This window comes from Scylla paramamosain, chromosome 21 (genome assembly GCF_035594125.1).
Source record: "Scylla paramamosain isolate STU-SP2022 chromosome 21, ASM3559412v1, whole genome shotgun sequence".
NCBI classification, from domain to species: Eukaryota; Metazoa; Arthropoda; class Malacostraca; order Decapoda; family Portunidae; genus Scylla; species Scylla paramamosain.
Window position 1 is genome coordinate 20568267 of NC_087171.1, and position 14119 is coordinate 20582385.

General features: G+C 44.0%; 1 protein-coding gene across 2 annotated transcripts in view; it reads right to left on the reverse strand.

The window, feature by feature from the left end:
* LOC135111210 (histone-lysine N-methyltransferase PRDM16-like) overlaps positions 1-14119 on the reverse strand; it is a 79189-nt gene extending 65070 nt beyond the window's left edge. For both annotated transcript variants that reach the window (XM_064024324.1, XM_064024323.1), the window contains exon 1: positions 13984-14119. In XM_064024324.1, the coding sequence (XP_063880394.1) occupies positions 13984-14001 (18 nt within the window). In that variant the 5' untranslated portion in view covers positions 14002-14119. The remainder of the gene's footprint in view (positions 1-13983) is intronic.

The window sequence follows — 14119 nt, forward strand, 5'->3', positions numbered from 1 at the left end:
TTAGAATAGCTTAGGTTAGATTAGGTCCACGACACTTCACTTAGATTAGATTAGAGAAGTACAACACCTACATAGTTTCAGAACAACACAAATACACACTTCTATCACAGAGACACAGCATGACATGAGAGCGAAGTGCCGTACCAGTCACACCACACAAGGAACGACAACACAACCACAGAAACTCGCGGGAAACACACGCCGCCTCACCTACTTATTAACTTGCTCCATTTCTAGATGTTTCCAGGCATATATAATTTTCCTTTTTCCATCAACGGACGGGGAAAGGTGAGTGGTGGGTGGCCTGAGCTGGGGAATGGCGGGTCAGGCCGTACAAAGGAGAAGGAGAGGAAGGAAATGGGGAGAAAGAAGGAGAGCAGGAATGGGAAAAGAAACGAGAGGCAGGACGGGGACGGAGAGAGCATAAGAAGTACAGTAAGGGGAGAGGGGGAGAGCGGAGAGGGGAGAGGGGCTGGCTGGGGTGGAGGGGACGGAAGGACGGAGGAAGGAAGCAACAGTGTGGAGGAAAGCGAGTTTAAAGAGGCTCTCCTGTTCCGAGTTACGACGATCCAGCGTGGAGTAGTAGTAGTAGTAGTAGTAGTAGTAGTAGTAGTAGTAATAGTAGTGATAGTAGAGGTGGTGGCAGTAATGGATGTCGTTATTGTTCTGAGCATCAACATCGGCACAATTCAACACCACAGCAGTACCAGCAGCAGCAATAGAAACACTGAAGTGACAACAATAGAAACAAAACAAAAAAAACAGCAACACCACCACCACCAACACCACCACCAACACCACTAACAACAACAACAACAACACAAATGCCAGAATCTCGAGCACCATCACCAACAGAAGCAACAAAATTTACAAGAGCAGAACAGCAACTAGCAACAAAACAAGCAGCAGCTGAACCAAGAGAAACAGCAGAACCAAAAGCAGCAATATGCAACAGCAGTAACCGCAGCAATAGTAGTAGAAGCAGCAGCATCACCAACAGAAAGAGCATCACGACCATTGCCATTAACTACACCAGATGTATCGGTAGAAACATTATCATTAATTGTAAGCACAGCATTAATAGAAACACCTTCTATACGATGCAGCTGAAACAGTAGTAGCAACAGCAGAAACTACAGGAACCGCAGCAGCAGCAGTAGTAGTAGTAGTAGTAGTAGTAGTAGTAGTAGTTGTAGTAGTAGCAGCAGCAGGCATTACTACACAATGAGGTTGGCGTGAGCACAACACAACAGGGGCGCAGAGGAAGTGAGGGGGACACGGTGAACTAACACAGACAGGGAGGAAGGGAGGGCTGAGGGAGGGAGTCAGGCAGGGAGCAGGAGGGCGGGAGAGGAACGACCTTACGAACCATTTCCCAGGGTCATCGTGGCCGGACCCCGAAAAGAGCCTTAAAGGGGTAAGATCACGGTGCATCCCTCGCTTCCTCCTCCGCCTCTTCCTCCTCCTCGTCTTTCTCCTGCTCCTACACTTCCTACCCCCCTGTATCTCCCATCTCTTCCTCACTATATAGATATCCTGAACCCCGGCACCAGGTCCTTCCTTCTGGTATACACACAAGCCAGGAATCGCCGTTGTATTCCTGGTAACGGCGCTGAAGGAGATACTGTGAGGAGAGGAGCGGTTGGGAAAGGTCAGGAACAGCCAGGTAGGAATCAGGCTGCATGTGAGAGAGAGAGAGAGAGAGAGAGAGAGAGAGAGAGAGAGAGAGAGAGAGAGAGAGAGAGAGAGAGAGAGAGAGAGAGAGAGAGAGAGAGAGATTGTGTGTGTGTGCGAGGGGAGAACTGGAAAATACAGTGAAAGAGATCAAACAATGTACACAAATCTAGAAGAGAAAATGGGATTGAAAAATAAGAATAAAAAGAAAACAGGAAGCGGATGAAGAATGTAAAAGAATCATGGTAAAAAGGGAGGGTAAAAATAATGTTTAATAATCGATAAGAAGTAGAGAAATCAAAATACTAAAAAAAAAAGAAAAGAAAAAAGAAAGAAAGGAAAGTGGAGAATGAATTTTGAAAGGATAGAAGACACCACGGAAATGAGCCAAGATAAATAACATAACTCAACTCAACCTACACTAACCAAAACTAACCTAACTTAACCTAACCGGAATAAACCCAGCCTAAATTATCAAAGGAAGGAAAACAAAACGAAAATCCGCTAAAAAAAAAAATAAATAAATAAACAAACAAAAAAAAACAAGCCAATAAATAAAAATAAAGTTACATAAGAGATAAAAAAAATATAAAAGCACAGAACAACAAAATGAATTACGTATTGAGAACACAGGTGGGGAAATGTAGATGCAGGGAAGAGGAAAATCAGTAAAAGCAGGAGAAGAAAGACACAGGGAGAAAAGAAGATGCATGGAGCAGGAGGAGGAGGAGGAGGAGGAGAAGGAGGACGAGGAGGAAAAAAATGCAATACGATAATACACCGAGCGTCCAAGATCCCGTAAAAAAGACAGAAAAACAAAAAACAAAAACAGACGCAGTAAAGGAAAAGACACAGCCAAAGGAAAGGGGAGGGGAGGGGAAAGAGGAAAACAAAATATTAGGCAGAAGGAAAGAAGGAAAAGAAAATGTACAGAAATAAAGAAAATGGAGGATAACAAACGAACAAACGCGGGATAGATAAGAATTTTCCAGTTTGCATGGCACGGAGGAAACACAAAAATACGAAGGGAAATGGAATGAAAAGTGAAAAAAAAAAAGGTAAGAGAATCTAGTGCGCTGAAAGGGAAGTGAAAGGAAACAAACTACACTACGACAGGATGCGAATAAGAAGTGGAAACTGCGGAAAACTTAAGCAAAATATGAAAGAGAAACATGAACAGGAAGAAGAGGAGGAAGAGGAGGAGGAGGATGATAAGGAACAGCAGTACCAGAAAATAAATGAGGAAATGAGGAAGAGAGATAAATGCTCAGTAGGAATGGAAGGATAAGGATTAGTGGTGGAAGGATAAACTTGCGTAATCATAAAGGAAAATAAGAAAGGAGGAGCAGAATAAGAAGAATTTAGAAGAAGCAGAAAAGGAAGGAAGATAAACCGGAGGAACAGGAATATTAACAAGAGGTAACGTTACCAGGACTAGGAGAAGGATAAGGAGTAGTAGAAGGAAGAGAACGAGAGAAAGCAAGAGTAGGATAAGTAGCAGTAGTAGTTATAGTAATATTAGGAACAAGTGAAGTACGTCAAGTGATCTAACTAAACCACTAACAACAATTCCTCTATAATGACGAAAACAACAATGACACACGAACACAAGGAAGCAAAACAAGCAACAACACCAGAAGCAACACCAGTAGTAACAGTTGTAGCAGTATTAAAACCAAGTGATGTCAGCAAAACTAACTCCAATGCACTGAAGAAAAGGACGATGACAGATACAGATGAAGAATAAAGAAGTAACAAATAACCAGCAACACAAGCAGCAGCAGCAGCAGGCCATGACGTGATGCACCCGGCCACTCCCATTAACTCCTGCGTGGCGAGGCGATCAGGGAAGGATGGCTGGAACCGCGCACGCTACCCAGCTATTTTTAGCCACACCTCCTGGCACTAGCGTCCTATTTGGCTCGAAGAGAGGTGCATGTGACCCTTGTTTGGCACCTTAAAGCAGCCCAGCCCAGGCATCCCACGGCGGGCGGCAGGAGGTAGGCAGGGACGGAGGCAGGGAGGGTAGGAGTGAGGGGAGGCAGGGGAGGGGCGTGTTACGAGAGCCCGAAGGATACGGCACGTGAGGTTGCATCTCTCTCTCTCTCTCTCTCTCTCTCTCTCTCTCTCTCTCTCTCTCTCTCTCTCTCTCTCTTGAATACAAACATTGACTCGAATCATGATCCTCAACAGCCTACATTTCATCCTTCCCTACTTCCTCCCCCTCCTCCTCCTCCTCCTCCTCCTCCTCCTCCTCCTCCTCCTCCTCCTCCTCCTCCTCCTCCTCCTCTCTCCTTAAACTACTGCTTCTTCTCCTTATTCCCTTTACTGCTGTGCCTCCTTTTCCTCGAATCCTCCGCTTACTCAACCATATCATCCTTCTCTTCTCCCTCTTCTTCTTCTTACTGTTCTCTCTCTTCTTCTGTCCCTACTTCCTTTACTTCTGTTCATATTCCTCTTTTTCCACGACACTTCCTTCTATTGTTACTGGTTCCGCCTTCGACCAGGACCACAATCAATGAGGAACACAAAGGAAGAACAAGCAACGACATGAGTTCTGTGATAAACTGCAGTGTTAATAAAAAAAATATAAATAAATAAAGGGATTCCATCTTCTTTCTGTTTATTTAAGTGTTCAGCGAAAGTGAAAAGAACACATTTAGTCATACAAAATAGACAATTAAATAAATAGATAGATAAAACTAGTCTATTTCTCTTCCTGTCTATCTGTCAGTCTATCTATCTATCTATCTATCTAGTCCGTTCCGTGCATCTATTCCCCACTCACTCACTCACTCACTCGCTCACTCACTCATGCCCTCCCCTCTACTCTCTCGTAAATGCACATCAGCCTTTTAACATTCTGAGAAACACATGAAAAAAAAAAAATAATAAACTGGAAATTAAAAACATGAAACGTAACCAATTAAAACTCGAGAGAGAGAGAGAGAGAGAGAGAGAGAGAGAGAGAGAGAGAGAGAGAGAGAGAGAGAGAGAGAGAGAGAGAGAGAGAGAGAGAGAGAGAGTTCAACGTAGTAGTGACATTTCAGCCATTAATGCTTCAGGATATAAAGAGTGTGTGTGTGTGTGTGTGTGTGTGTGTGTGTGTGTGTGTGTGTGTGGAGGCGAGGCTCCTTCATTTATATCTGCGTGCATATTCTCCTCTTCCTTTCTTCTTTAATTCTCGCTGTGAAAGTCATTCATGAACGTTCTTTATTTATTCATTTATTTCTGTCATTCATTCCTTTCTCTAAAACAAAAAACATTCCTTCACTAATTCACACACACACACACACACACACACACTGCCTCCTCCTTACCACCACTAAAAAAAGGAGAAAATCAAAGAAAAAAGAGAAAAGCGAAACACTCATTCGATATAAACAAGCGAGAGAGAGAGAGAGAGAGAGAGAGAGAGAGAGAGAGAGAGAGAGAGAGAGAGAGAGAGAGAGAGAGAGAGAGAGAGTATTGTTAAGGAGCAGGAGCCCACCTCACTTTTAATGAGGTAAGTAGGGAGGCTGGAGCTGCCGCACTCGTCTTCGTTTCCAGATATAATGAACCTACACGAGGCCTGGGAAGAGGAGGAGACGAGTGGAGAAGAGGAGGAGGAGGAGGAGGAGGAGGAGGAGGAGGAGGAGACTGGAGAGGAGAGAAGAGGATTGGAGATGAGAGAACGAGAAGAGGTTGTGATGGTGATAGTTACATCATATTCTAAACTATGAATGTGACACACTGAAGAGAGAGAGAGAGAGAGAGAGAGAGAGAGAGAGAGAGAGAGAGAGAGAGAGAGAGAGAGAGAGAGAGAGAGAGAGAGAGAGAGAGAGAGAGGGTAAGGAAAGGGGCAGTGTAGGGGAGAACGGTCGATAATAGGGGAAGTTGTATGAAGGAATGAAGGAGGAGGAGAAGGAGGAGGAGGAGGAGGAGGAGGAGGAGGAGGAGGAGGAGAGGGGAGAAAAGAGGGGAAAAATAGAAAATAGAACGAGCAATGAAGAAAGTATATAATAGCTACGTAATGAATGAGGCGGTGTAGGGAAGGGCGAAGAGGAGGAGGAGGAGGAGGAGGAGGAGGAGGAGGAGGAGGAGGAGGGAGGGCAAAGCGAAGAGGGAAAGAGAGCGAGAGAGACAAAGAGGTGGGAAAGTCGATATATGGGAGAGGAATGGTGAGGAAGAAAAGGTTGAGGGGGTGAAAGAAGAGGCGGCGGAGGTGTCGTGTCGATGCAGCGGTACGCGGGGCTGCCCTAGGGAACGCCTTTTATTCCCCTCCCCCTTCCTCTCTCATACCCACGGCGACGGGGGAGCCTTTACCTGTAGCCTCCCGGGAGTGTGAGATGGTGATGGTGCAGGGATACAGGAATAACACCACCACCATCGCCACCTTCACCCACACAGCTTCAAACATCACCACCTCACTTTTCTGAGCAAGGTGGCTCGCTGAAGGAAAACTTCGGACGCAGCAATGTTAACACCAACCTGTCTTTAAGAATGTGGCTATTTCAGTACGGATACTCGTACATTGCCACTTCAGTAAGGACACACCACAATCACCACGCTTCCAGTACATAGGAACATAAGAGACTAAGGGAAATTGCAAGAAGCCTATAGGTCTACACGTGGTGGTCCTTGTATAAAATGTACGTATTTTACATCCTTTTCTGTACACTCATGTAATCTTCTGAAGTTTTATATACTCGGCAAAAAGAAACTGACCACTGAATCTATTCCAATCATCTATTACTCTATTTCAGAACTGGTAAGAACACACGACCCACTTCACTTGCTTTGAAAATAGATATATTGAGGAGTCGAAGAGCACCGTGCATAAATTTTAGTTAATAAAAGAAAAAGATAAGGAAAGAGAAAGAAGAAAACACAAGACTGAGATAACGAGAAGGGACACGTCATAGAGTGTTATCTGAAAGGAAACACTCCACACCAACAACTCAACTACACTCAAGCGACAACAGCGACGAGATAACGCCACGATGACCAGATCCGCCAAAGACCTGCAGACGACACGGGTTTACGCCAAAGTTGGGCAGCAAACAAGCGATGATTAATAGTCTGTTGGTCAACAATAACATGGTTTCATCAGTCGACCTCCAGCGATTGTCACACCAGCCATTGTCTTCAACCGCGGCTGGTTCCATTAAGGCCCATCTTGAGAGGGGAATCTCGACCTCAAGCCAGGGTCCTCCTCAGGGTGCCATTGCCAGCAAGTCCCTAGTGGTAACCGAGGAGGGCCCGGAGCGAACACAGCCAAACAACCAAAACCACTAACTGGGAACTGAAATTACGTACTTTTCTGAGTTTTCACGTTCAGTACCTATGTGTGTCAGTCTGTTTTTCTTCCATTCTCTGTGTTCAGTCTACCGTTGCTAAGTAGGTAAGCGGAGAGCACGAGGAGGATACAAAACACTGACATAACCTTTATCCGTAACTAGAGGCACACGCTACGTACTTTTCTTGCGTTCTTACGTATTTTGTATGACACCTTCGCATCTTTGTCCTGCTTTAGCAACTTATAGGCTGACTAAAGGGAAACATTATTCGTGCATGGATAAATCTATTGATGGCATTCTTAAAAGCTTAGAAATACTCTTAGAACGCGGAGAAATGATTAGATGGGTGCTTATTCAACTGATGGCAAAGAATAACCATCAATCACTAGAACTATGGAAACAACCTTTGCAAAAACCCTAATGATCTCAACTACAGTCTACTAAAAGATACACAAGCAAAGAAAAACCATCAACAAATCACTATAAATATGAAAACACCCTTACAAAAACCCAAATAACTTCCAATACATCCTCTTAAAAGGTAAAGAAGCAAAGAATAACTGTATCAAAACACCCTTGCAAATCCCTAATAACTTTCACTACAGCCTATGGAAAGGTAGACAAGCAAAAGATAACCACCAACAAACTGGAACTATGAAAACACCCTTTTAAAATCCCAGTAACTTCCAAGACGGCCTGTTAAGACGTAGACAAGACTTGATACGAGTACCGGAATACCTCGGAACACGCACTTATAGACCTATGAGTCTCCTGCACTAGGTCTACCATCCCGCCGCAGGTTCGTTGAGAGAAATCCATCCAGCGACCCACAAGACCTGCCCATCCAAGACATTAACAGGTAGACAAGAGTGAGTAGGGTGTCCGGGCGTAACGTCAGTCTAGGGGCGCGACACAAAAAAATAGGGAGGCAGCAGAGAGGCCGACGGAGGGGCGGGGGAAGGGAAGGGAGGGAAGAACAGCGTCACTTACTGAGATAGAGACACGCCTTGTGAGTGATGATGATGATAGTGACGGTGATGATGGCGATGAGAACAACACCGACAGTAGCAATACAAATAGTGGTGATGAGGAAAGGATCAAGGAGGAGGAGGAGGAGGAGGGGGGAAGGGGTGGAAGGAGGCATGGAGGAAGGAAGGAGGGAGGGATGGATGGATGGAGATGAAGAGGAAGACGAAAAAAAGTACGAAGGAATATGAAAGAAAGAAAGAAAGAAAGGAAGGAAGGAAGGAAGGAAGGAAGGAATGAAGGAAAGAAGACGGGAAGGAAGGAAGGAAAAAAAGAAAGGAAGCAAGAAAGATAGAAAAAAAGAAAAGAAAGAACGAAAGAAAGAAAAAAACAGAAAAGGAAAGAAAACAAAAAGAACAACTATCATCAGAAACACCAAGAAAGAAAAAAAAAACGCAGGAAGGCAAGATGGAAAACACAATGCTAAGCGGCTCATCACCACGGTGCTCCAATTCGTCTCATCTCTTAGGCCTACACAGGGCAGGCCTACCTCAGGGACTCCAACATCCAGGTCACCGGAGCTTCCCTTTCCAGGTACCCATTTATTGAACACAGGTAAGGGAGGATAAAGGAACACTGGTCGGGATTCGAACTGGGATAGGGGAGACTAGGGCCAAGTGTACCTGTCAGAGCAGCAGAAGCAGAAAGGATCGCAAAGGAAGAACAAGCAGCAGCAGATCTCTTGGCCCTTTCGGAGATGTTTTGGGATAAGGTAAGCTACAATGTCTAGATTTAAAGAGATGTAGGATTGTAAAGAGGAAGGGAAGTTGAGACAAGCAAGGTAGAATGATTGTAGAAGTGTTAGTTTGCAAGTTCAGAAAGACTGGTTACCACTCCATCATCCCTCCCTCCTCTCTCTCTCTCTCTCTCTCTCTCTCTCTCTCTCTCTCTCTCTCTCTCTCTCTCTCTCTCTCTCTCTAGGTAGGTATGTTTTATAAGTGACTGCCACGTGTAGCCCTGATGGCTTCTTGCAGCTTCCCTGATTTTCTTACGGTTTTACGTTCTTATATTCTCCCTCCCTCCCTTCCCCCTTCCCTCTCCTTCCCTCTCTTCCTCTCTTTCTCTCTCTCTCTTTCTGTCTCCCACGCAACTACCTGCGCATTATCCTCACACTTCCACGCCTCGCCTGCCTTTCATCAGCTGTATCTCGGCACAACAACAAGCAGGACTTGCCGTAATGATAACAACAAAGGTGAGGCCACCGCGACACACAGGCAAACGCACACCTGTGGCCTCGTTAAGTCTTCTGGCAGGGTTTTATTTTCTTGTCAGTATCACACATGTGCATACATTCTCTCTCTTTCTACCTCATACACGTATACATGCATGGTGGTGGTAGTAGTAGTAGTAGTAGTAGTAGTAGTAGTAGTAGTGTTTTGATATTATGCTCTTTTTGGGAGTTATTTTTACAATTTTTTAAGAGAGAGAGAGAGAGAGAGAGAGAGAGAGAGAGAGAGAGAGAGAGAGAGAGAGAGAGAGAGAGAGAGAGAGAGAGAGGAGAGAGAGTATTTGACCTACCCTTTACCTTCGTTAACACTCTCCCAGCACTCAAATTAAGTACCATTACGTAACGAGAAAGAAAAAAAGGAAAGAAAAAGAAAAAGAAAAAATATATAACCAAAAAATAAATAAAAAAGAAAAAACAAATCCACATAACACTGTAAAAAATAAAAAAAAATAAAAATAAATAAATAAAATAAATCAGTTTCAAGCGAGAATAATAATTAACGTGCAATACACCTTGGTGAAACTCCCTGGCTTTGTTATTCACGCTGTTTATTCCATTAGTGCTAATTGTTTTAAGGCATTATTCATTATATTCTGCAGTCACCGTCATTTTTGCCACTCATGATGTGAAATATAATTGACTTTTCGGTTTAACTTCGGGGTGGAAAGTCTTGTTCTGCTAGTGATGGAGTGTGACCGTGTGGAGTGTGAGAAATTTATGTGGAGTGAGTGAGTGAGAGCACGAGGCTGGCTGAGTATATGAGGTGGAACGAGCGAAAGACTAACTTGATATGAGTGAGTGGATGAATAAGTTAGTTAGGACCAGTAAACAATATAAAATAACTGAATACATGAGTGGGATTGCGTGAATGAATGAGTGAGGTGGAATTAGTGACATGGAGGGAACGAGAGAGTACACAGATTGACGACTGACTGAGAAAGTGAAACAGGGCAGTGAAGTGAAACAGTGAAGGGAAACAGTGAACTGAGCGGAACCATGTGTCTGGACGGAAAGAAAACGTGCATAATGATCGAGGTCAAACTCAGTAATACCTCACAAGAGTCCTGTTACTCGTGTAGTGAAGGGGCTGCACTTCAATCACTAATGAAAGAAGGAAGACAAAAAAGAAAAAAAAATACGCCAAAAAAAAAAAACACTAATACGATGGCTAGAGAGAGAGAGAGAGAGAGAGAGAGAGAGAGAGAGAGAGAGAGAGAGAGAGAGAGAGAGAGAGAGAGAGAGAGATTGCCTAGTACCAACCATCCCTCATATTGTCTCATGTGTTTCTGGACAAAAATAATAATATACATAATGATACCTCTGTAATTAAGTGCTGTTTATTTTGTTAAGGCGGCTGTAAAATAACGCACGTAGGGATAACGGACAGACAGACAGACGGACGTGAAGACAGACAGGCAGTGTTTCTTCTGTTGTGGAGATAATTACTGTTACTGTTGTTGTTGTCGTTGTTGTTATTGTTGTAGATTCCATTATTATTATTATTATTATTATTATTATTATTATTATTATTATTGTTATTATCATCTATTCATTATTTTTATATGAAAAGACGACACCTAAAAATACATTACTCTCTCTCTCTCTCTCTCTCTCTCTCTCTCTCTCTCTCTCTCTCTCTCTCTCTCTCTCTCTCTCTCTCTCTCTCTCTTATTCTAGTATTTCTCTTCCAGCAACGACATAACGAGCAAGGTTTTCTTCGTCATCCCTTCCTTATTCTTTCTATCCTTTCAAATGTACGTGGGGGTGTCTTAATTCCGCAGGTATATCTGAGGGCAGCAATATTACCTATAGGGCTCCGGAGCAGATCGCCATAAACCCCAGAAACTTTTAACCCTCAGGAAAGAAGAGAGAATCGAAACCTTCATTTATTTCTTTTCCTTCAGTCTTTTTTTTCTCTCTCTGTCTTTCTCTCCTTGGCATGCCACGACACAGTGCCAAGAAAAAGACAAGTTTAAAAAATTCTCCTTCCTCTTTTTTATTTCCTTGGTATTATTTTTCTCTCCATTCTTATTCTCATTCCTGGTGCGTGTATCATCTTTATCACACCCGCAGTCATCATCAAGACCACAATGATAAAAGATAACAATTTCAAAACAATACAAAGATAAATCAAGAAAACAAGACAGAGAGGCAAGAGGGAAGGCAGGGAAGCAAGCAGGGAGGCAGGCAGGCAGGCGCTGTGTACAAAGCGGACACCCTCCTCCCTCACCTTTCCAACCTTTTATTTTCCCCTTCTTCTGCACCTCGGAGGGATGAGAGTCGAGTTACAGGGTTCAGCGACTTTCTTTTTTTTTTTTTTTTTAGGGAGGAGGGAAGGACTGAGGGAAGTTGGTAGCCTTGCTTCTCTCGGTTCTCCCCTCCCTGCCTGTGTTCTCGGTACAGACCAGGCCGCGGCGAGTGCTGGGTGAAGGGTCAGTGGTTGTCAGTCTTTTGTTATCTGGGTCGCTTGCTCAGTTTCATAGGTAAGTTTAGGTAAGGTTGGGGAAGGAATGGGAAGGGAAGGGAAGGGAAGGGAAGTTTAGGTAAAGTAAAAATATCAATGGAAGGTAATGTTAGATCAACAGGTTCAGTTCCATAGGTTAGATAAGGTAGGTAGGTTAGGTTAGGTTAGTTGGCTGTTTCACGGATTAGTTAAGGCTCAATAAGGTAAGGTAAGGTAAGGTAAGGCAAGCTAAGTTTATATTACGTTACATCAGACCACGTTCGCATAATTGTTCAGTTGAATTGGATGGTCAAAAAACAGAATAAGCTAGATTATGTAAGGATTAGGTTAAGTTACCATACAAAAGATTAATATCACGTTGCTTATTAGATTTCACAGATTGATCGACAAACTAGAATATGAAATAGCGGGATGGTGGGAGCAAGAATTTGAAACATGGTGAACAGTATAAAAATTAATCACAGTTTTGACTTATTTCTTTCTCTCTGTATATCTGACCTCCCCCTCTCTCTCTCTCTCTCTCTCTCTCTCTCTCTCTCTCTCTCTCTCTCTCTCTCTCTCTCTCTCTCTCTCTCTCTCTCTCTCTCTCTCTCTCTCTCTCTCCCCATCTATCTCTGGAGACGCGCCGCCACCGGGAGTTGTCTGGCTGGCGCAGGCGGCGAAGGGAGAGCGGAGAGAGACAGGTAAGCTGGCAGCCATAATACAACAAATTATTTAGACAGCAAGGTACAGTGCTCACTCCCTTCCTCAAAACTGTCTATAACACTTCCTCAGGTTTCTCCGCGTCCTCGGATCTACAGGTTATTGCTGGAGAAATCTGACGTGTAGAAATATTATCCTCTCAGTGCGTGGGGTGGAATGGTGAAGTGTTTACGTACAGGAGAGGTAAGTGACGTGAGTGATTCTGATGTTGCCGGCAATCTTCCTTCCCTCAGCTAATGTGTTATTATGAGTGTTTGCAGTTCTATATCTATCAAGCGTGGTTTGTGTATAATGGTGTATTATTATTATTATTATTATTATTATTATTATTATTATTATTATTATTATTATTATTATTATTATTATTATTGTTGTTGTTGTTATTATCATTATTATCATTATCATTATTATCATTGCACTCTTATATGGGAGGGGGACACAATTTATTAAAATACATAAGCTGGTATTTGAAAAAAAAACAGCACAGTCTCAGAGAGAGAGAGAGAGAGAGAGAGAGAGAGAGAGAGAGAGAGAGAGAGAGAGAGAGAGAGAGAGAGAGAGAGCCGAAGAGCTCAGCCAGTGTGTTGTGCATCAAAACATGTACATTTTTACAGATTTTACAGGATATTATAATATTAAGTTGAACCACCTGAAACCCCGAGCAGCAGCAGCAGCAGCAGCAGCAGCAGCAGCGCGCACGACATGCTCGTGCCTCACGCCAGAGACTGAGTGACCATTATTTCAGGGAAAAGTAAAACTGAGCAGAGAAATCCCTTGGAGTTCCCTACGCCGCCACGTGATCCCCTCTCCCGGCGCTCGGCCCCAGAAACCCGCGGTATGCATTAATATTTCCTGGCCGGCGTGTCCCGCGTGTTTGACCTTTCTCCCCCACTGTGCGCCGCACACTTCCTCGCCTGGAGAAGGCTGGTGGGCGACCCTCAACTGGAGATTATAATATGTTATTACATCAGTGTGCTGCTTCCCATCTTCCCGCGAGACAGCGGGTATGCCGCGATGCCTTTGATGTCTATCAAGCCATCTACTTTTTCTTACATCAAGGCTCGGGTGCGTCGTTAGGGCACAGATGCACTTAAGGTGCAGCCTGTGTTGCAGCAGCAAGATTATATGTTTTTAGCTTGGTGCTTTTTAAGAGCCACGTTAATGCCGTCCCTGCCTCCCTGCCCAGCTGCCTCGCTTGACCCAAGTCACAATTAAAGTTAGGACGAGCACCACAACCTTACCATAACTACTAGACTACGACATTATTACCCTCCATCTCTCTCTCTCTCTCTCTCTCTCTCTCTCTCTCTCTCTCTCTCTCTCTCTCTCTCTCTCTCTCTCTCTCTCTCTCTCTTCTCGACGTCCACACAAACTTATTGCAGTATATATGTATATATATATTAATGATAAAATCATCAACAAAACCAGCAGCAGCGCAGCAATAGCAGGAAGAGAAACAAGAGTATAATTATTAACAGTGACTACTAAAACAGCCATTCACGTTAATTCGTGTAAGTTAATTGTTACTTGAAATGAAATCATCAATAGTGTGTGTGTGTGTGTGTGTGTGTGTGTGTGGCGGGTGGCTGGCCTGGCGGGGCAGTACTTACCTCCCACAGGTTCACCATGCAGAAGTCGTCGGGGATGTCCCTCTCCCGCACGGGCACGCCCACCACGGGGCCCAGTTGGGTGTAGCGGGTGATGGCGGCGCGGGCCACCACCACCTCCACCTGCCGCCCAGGGATC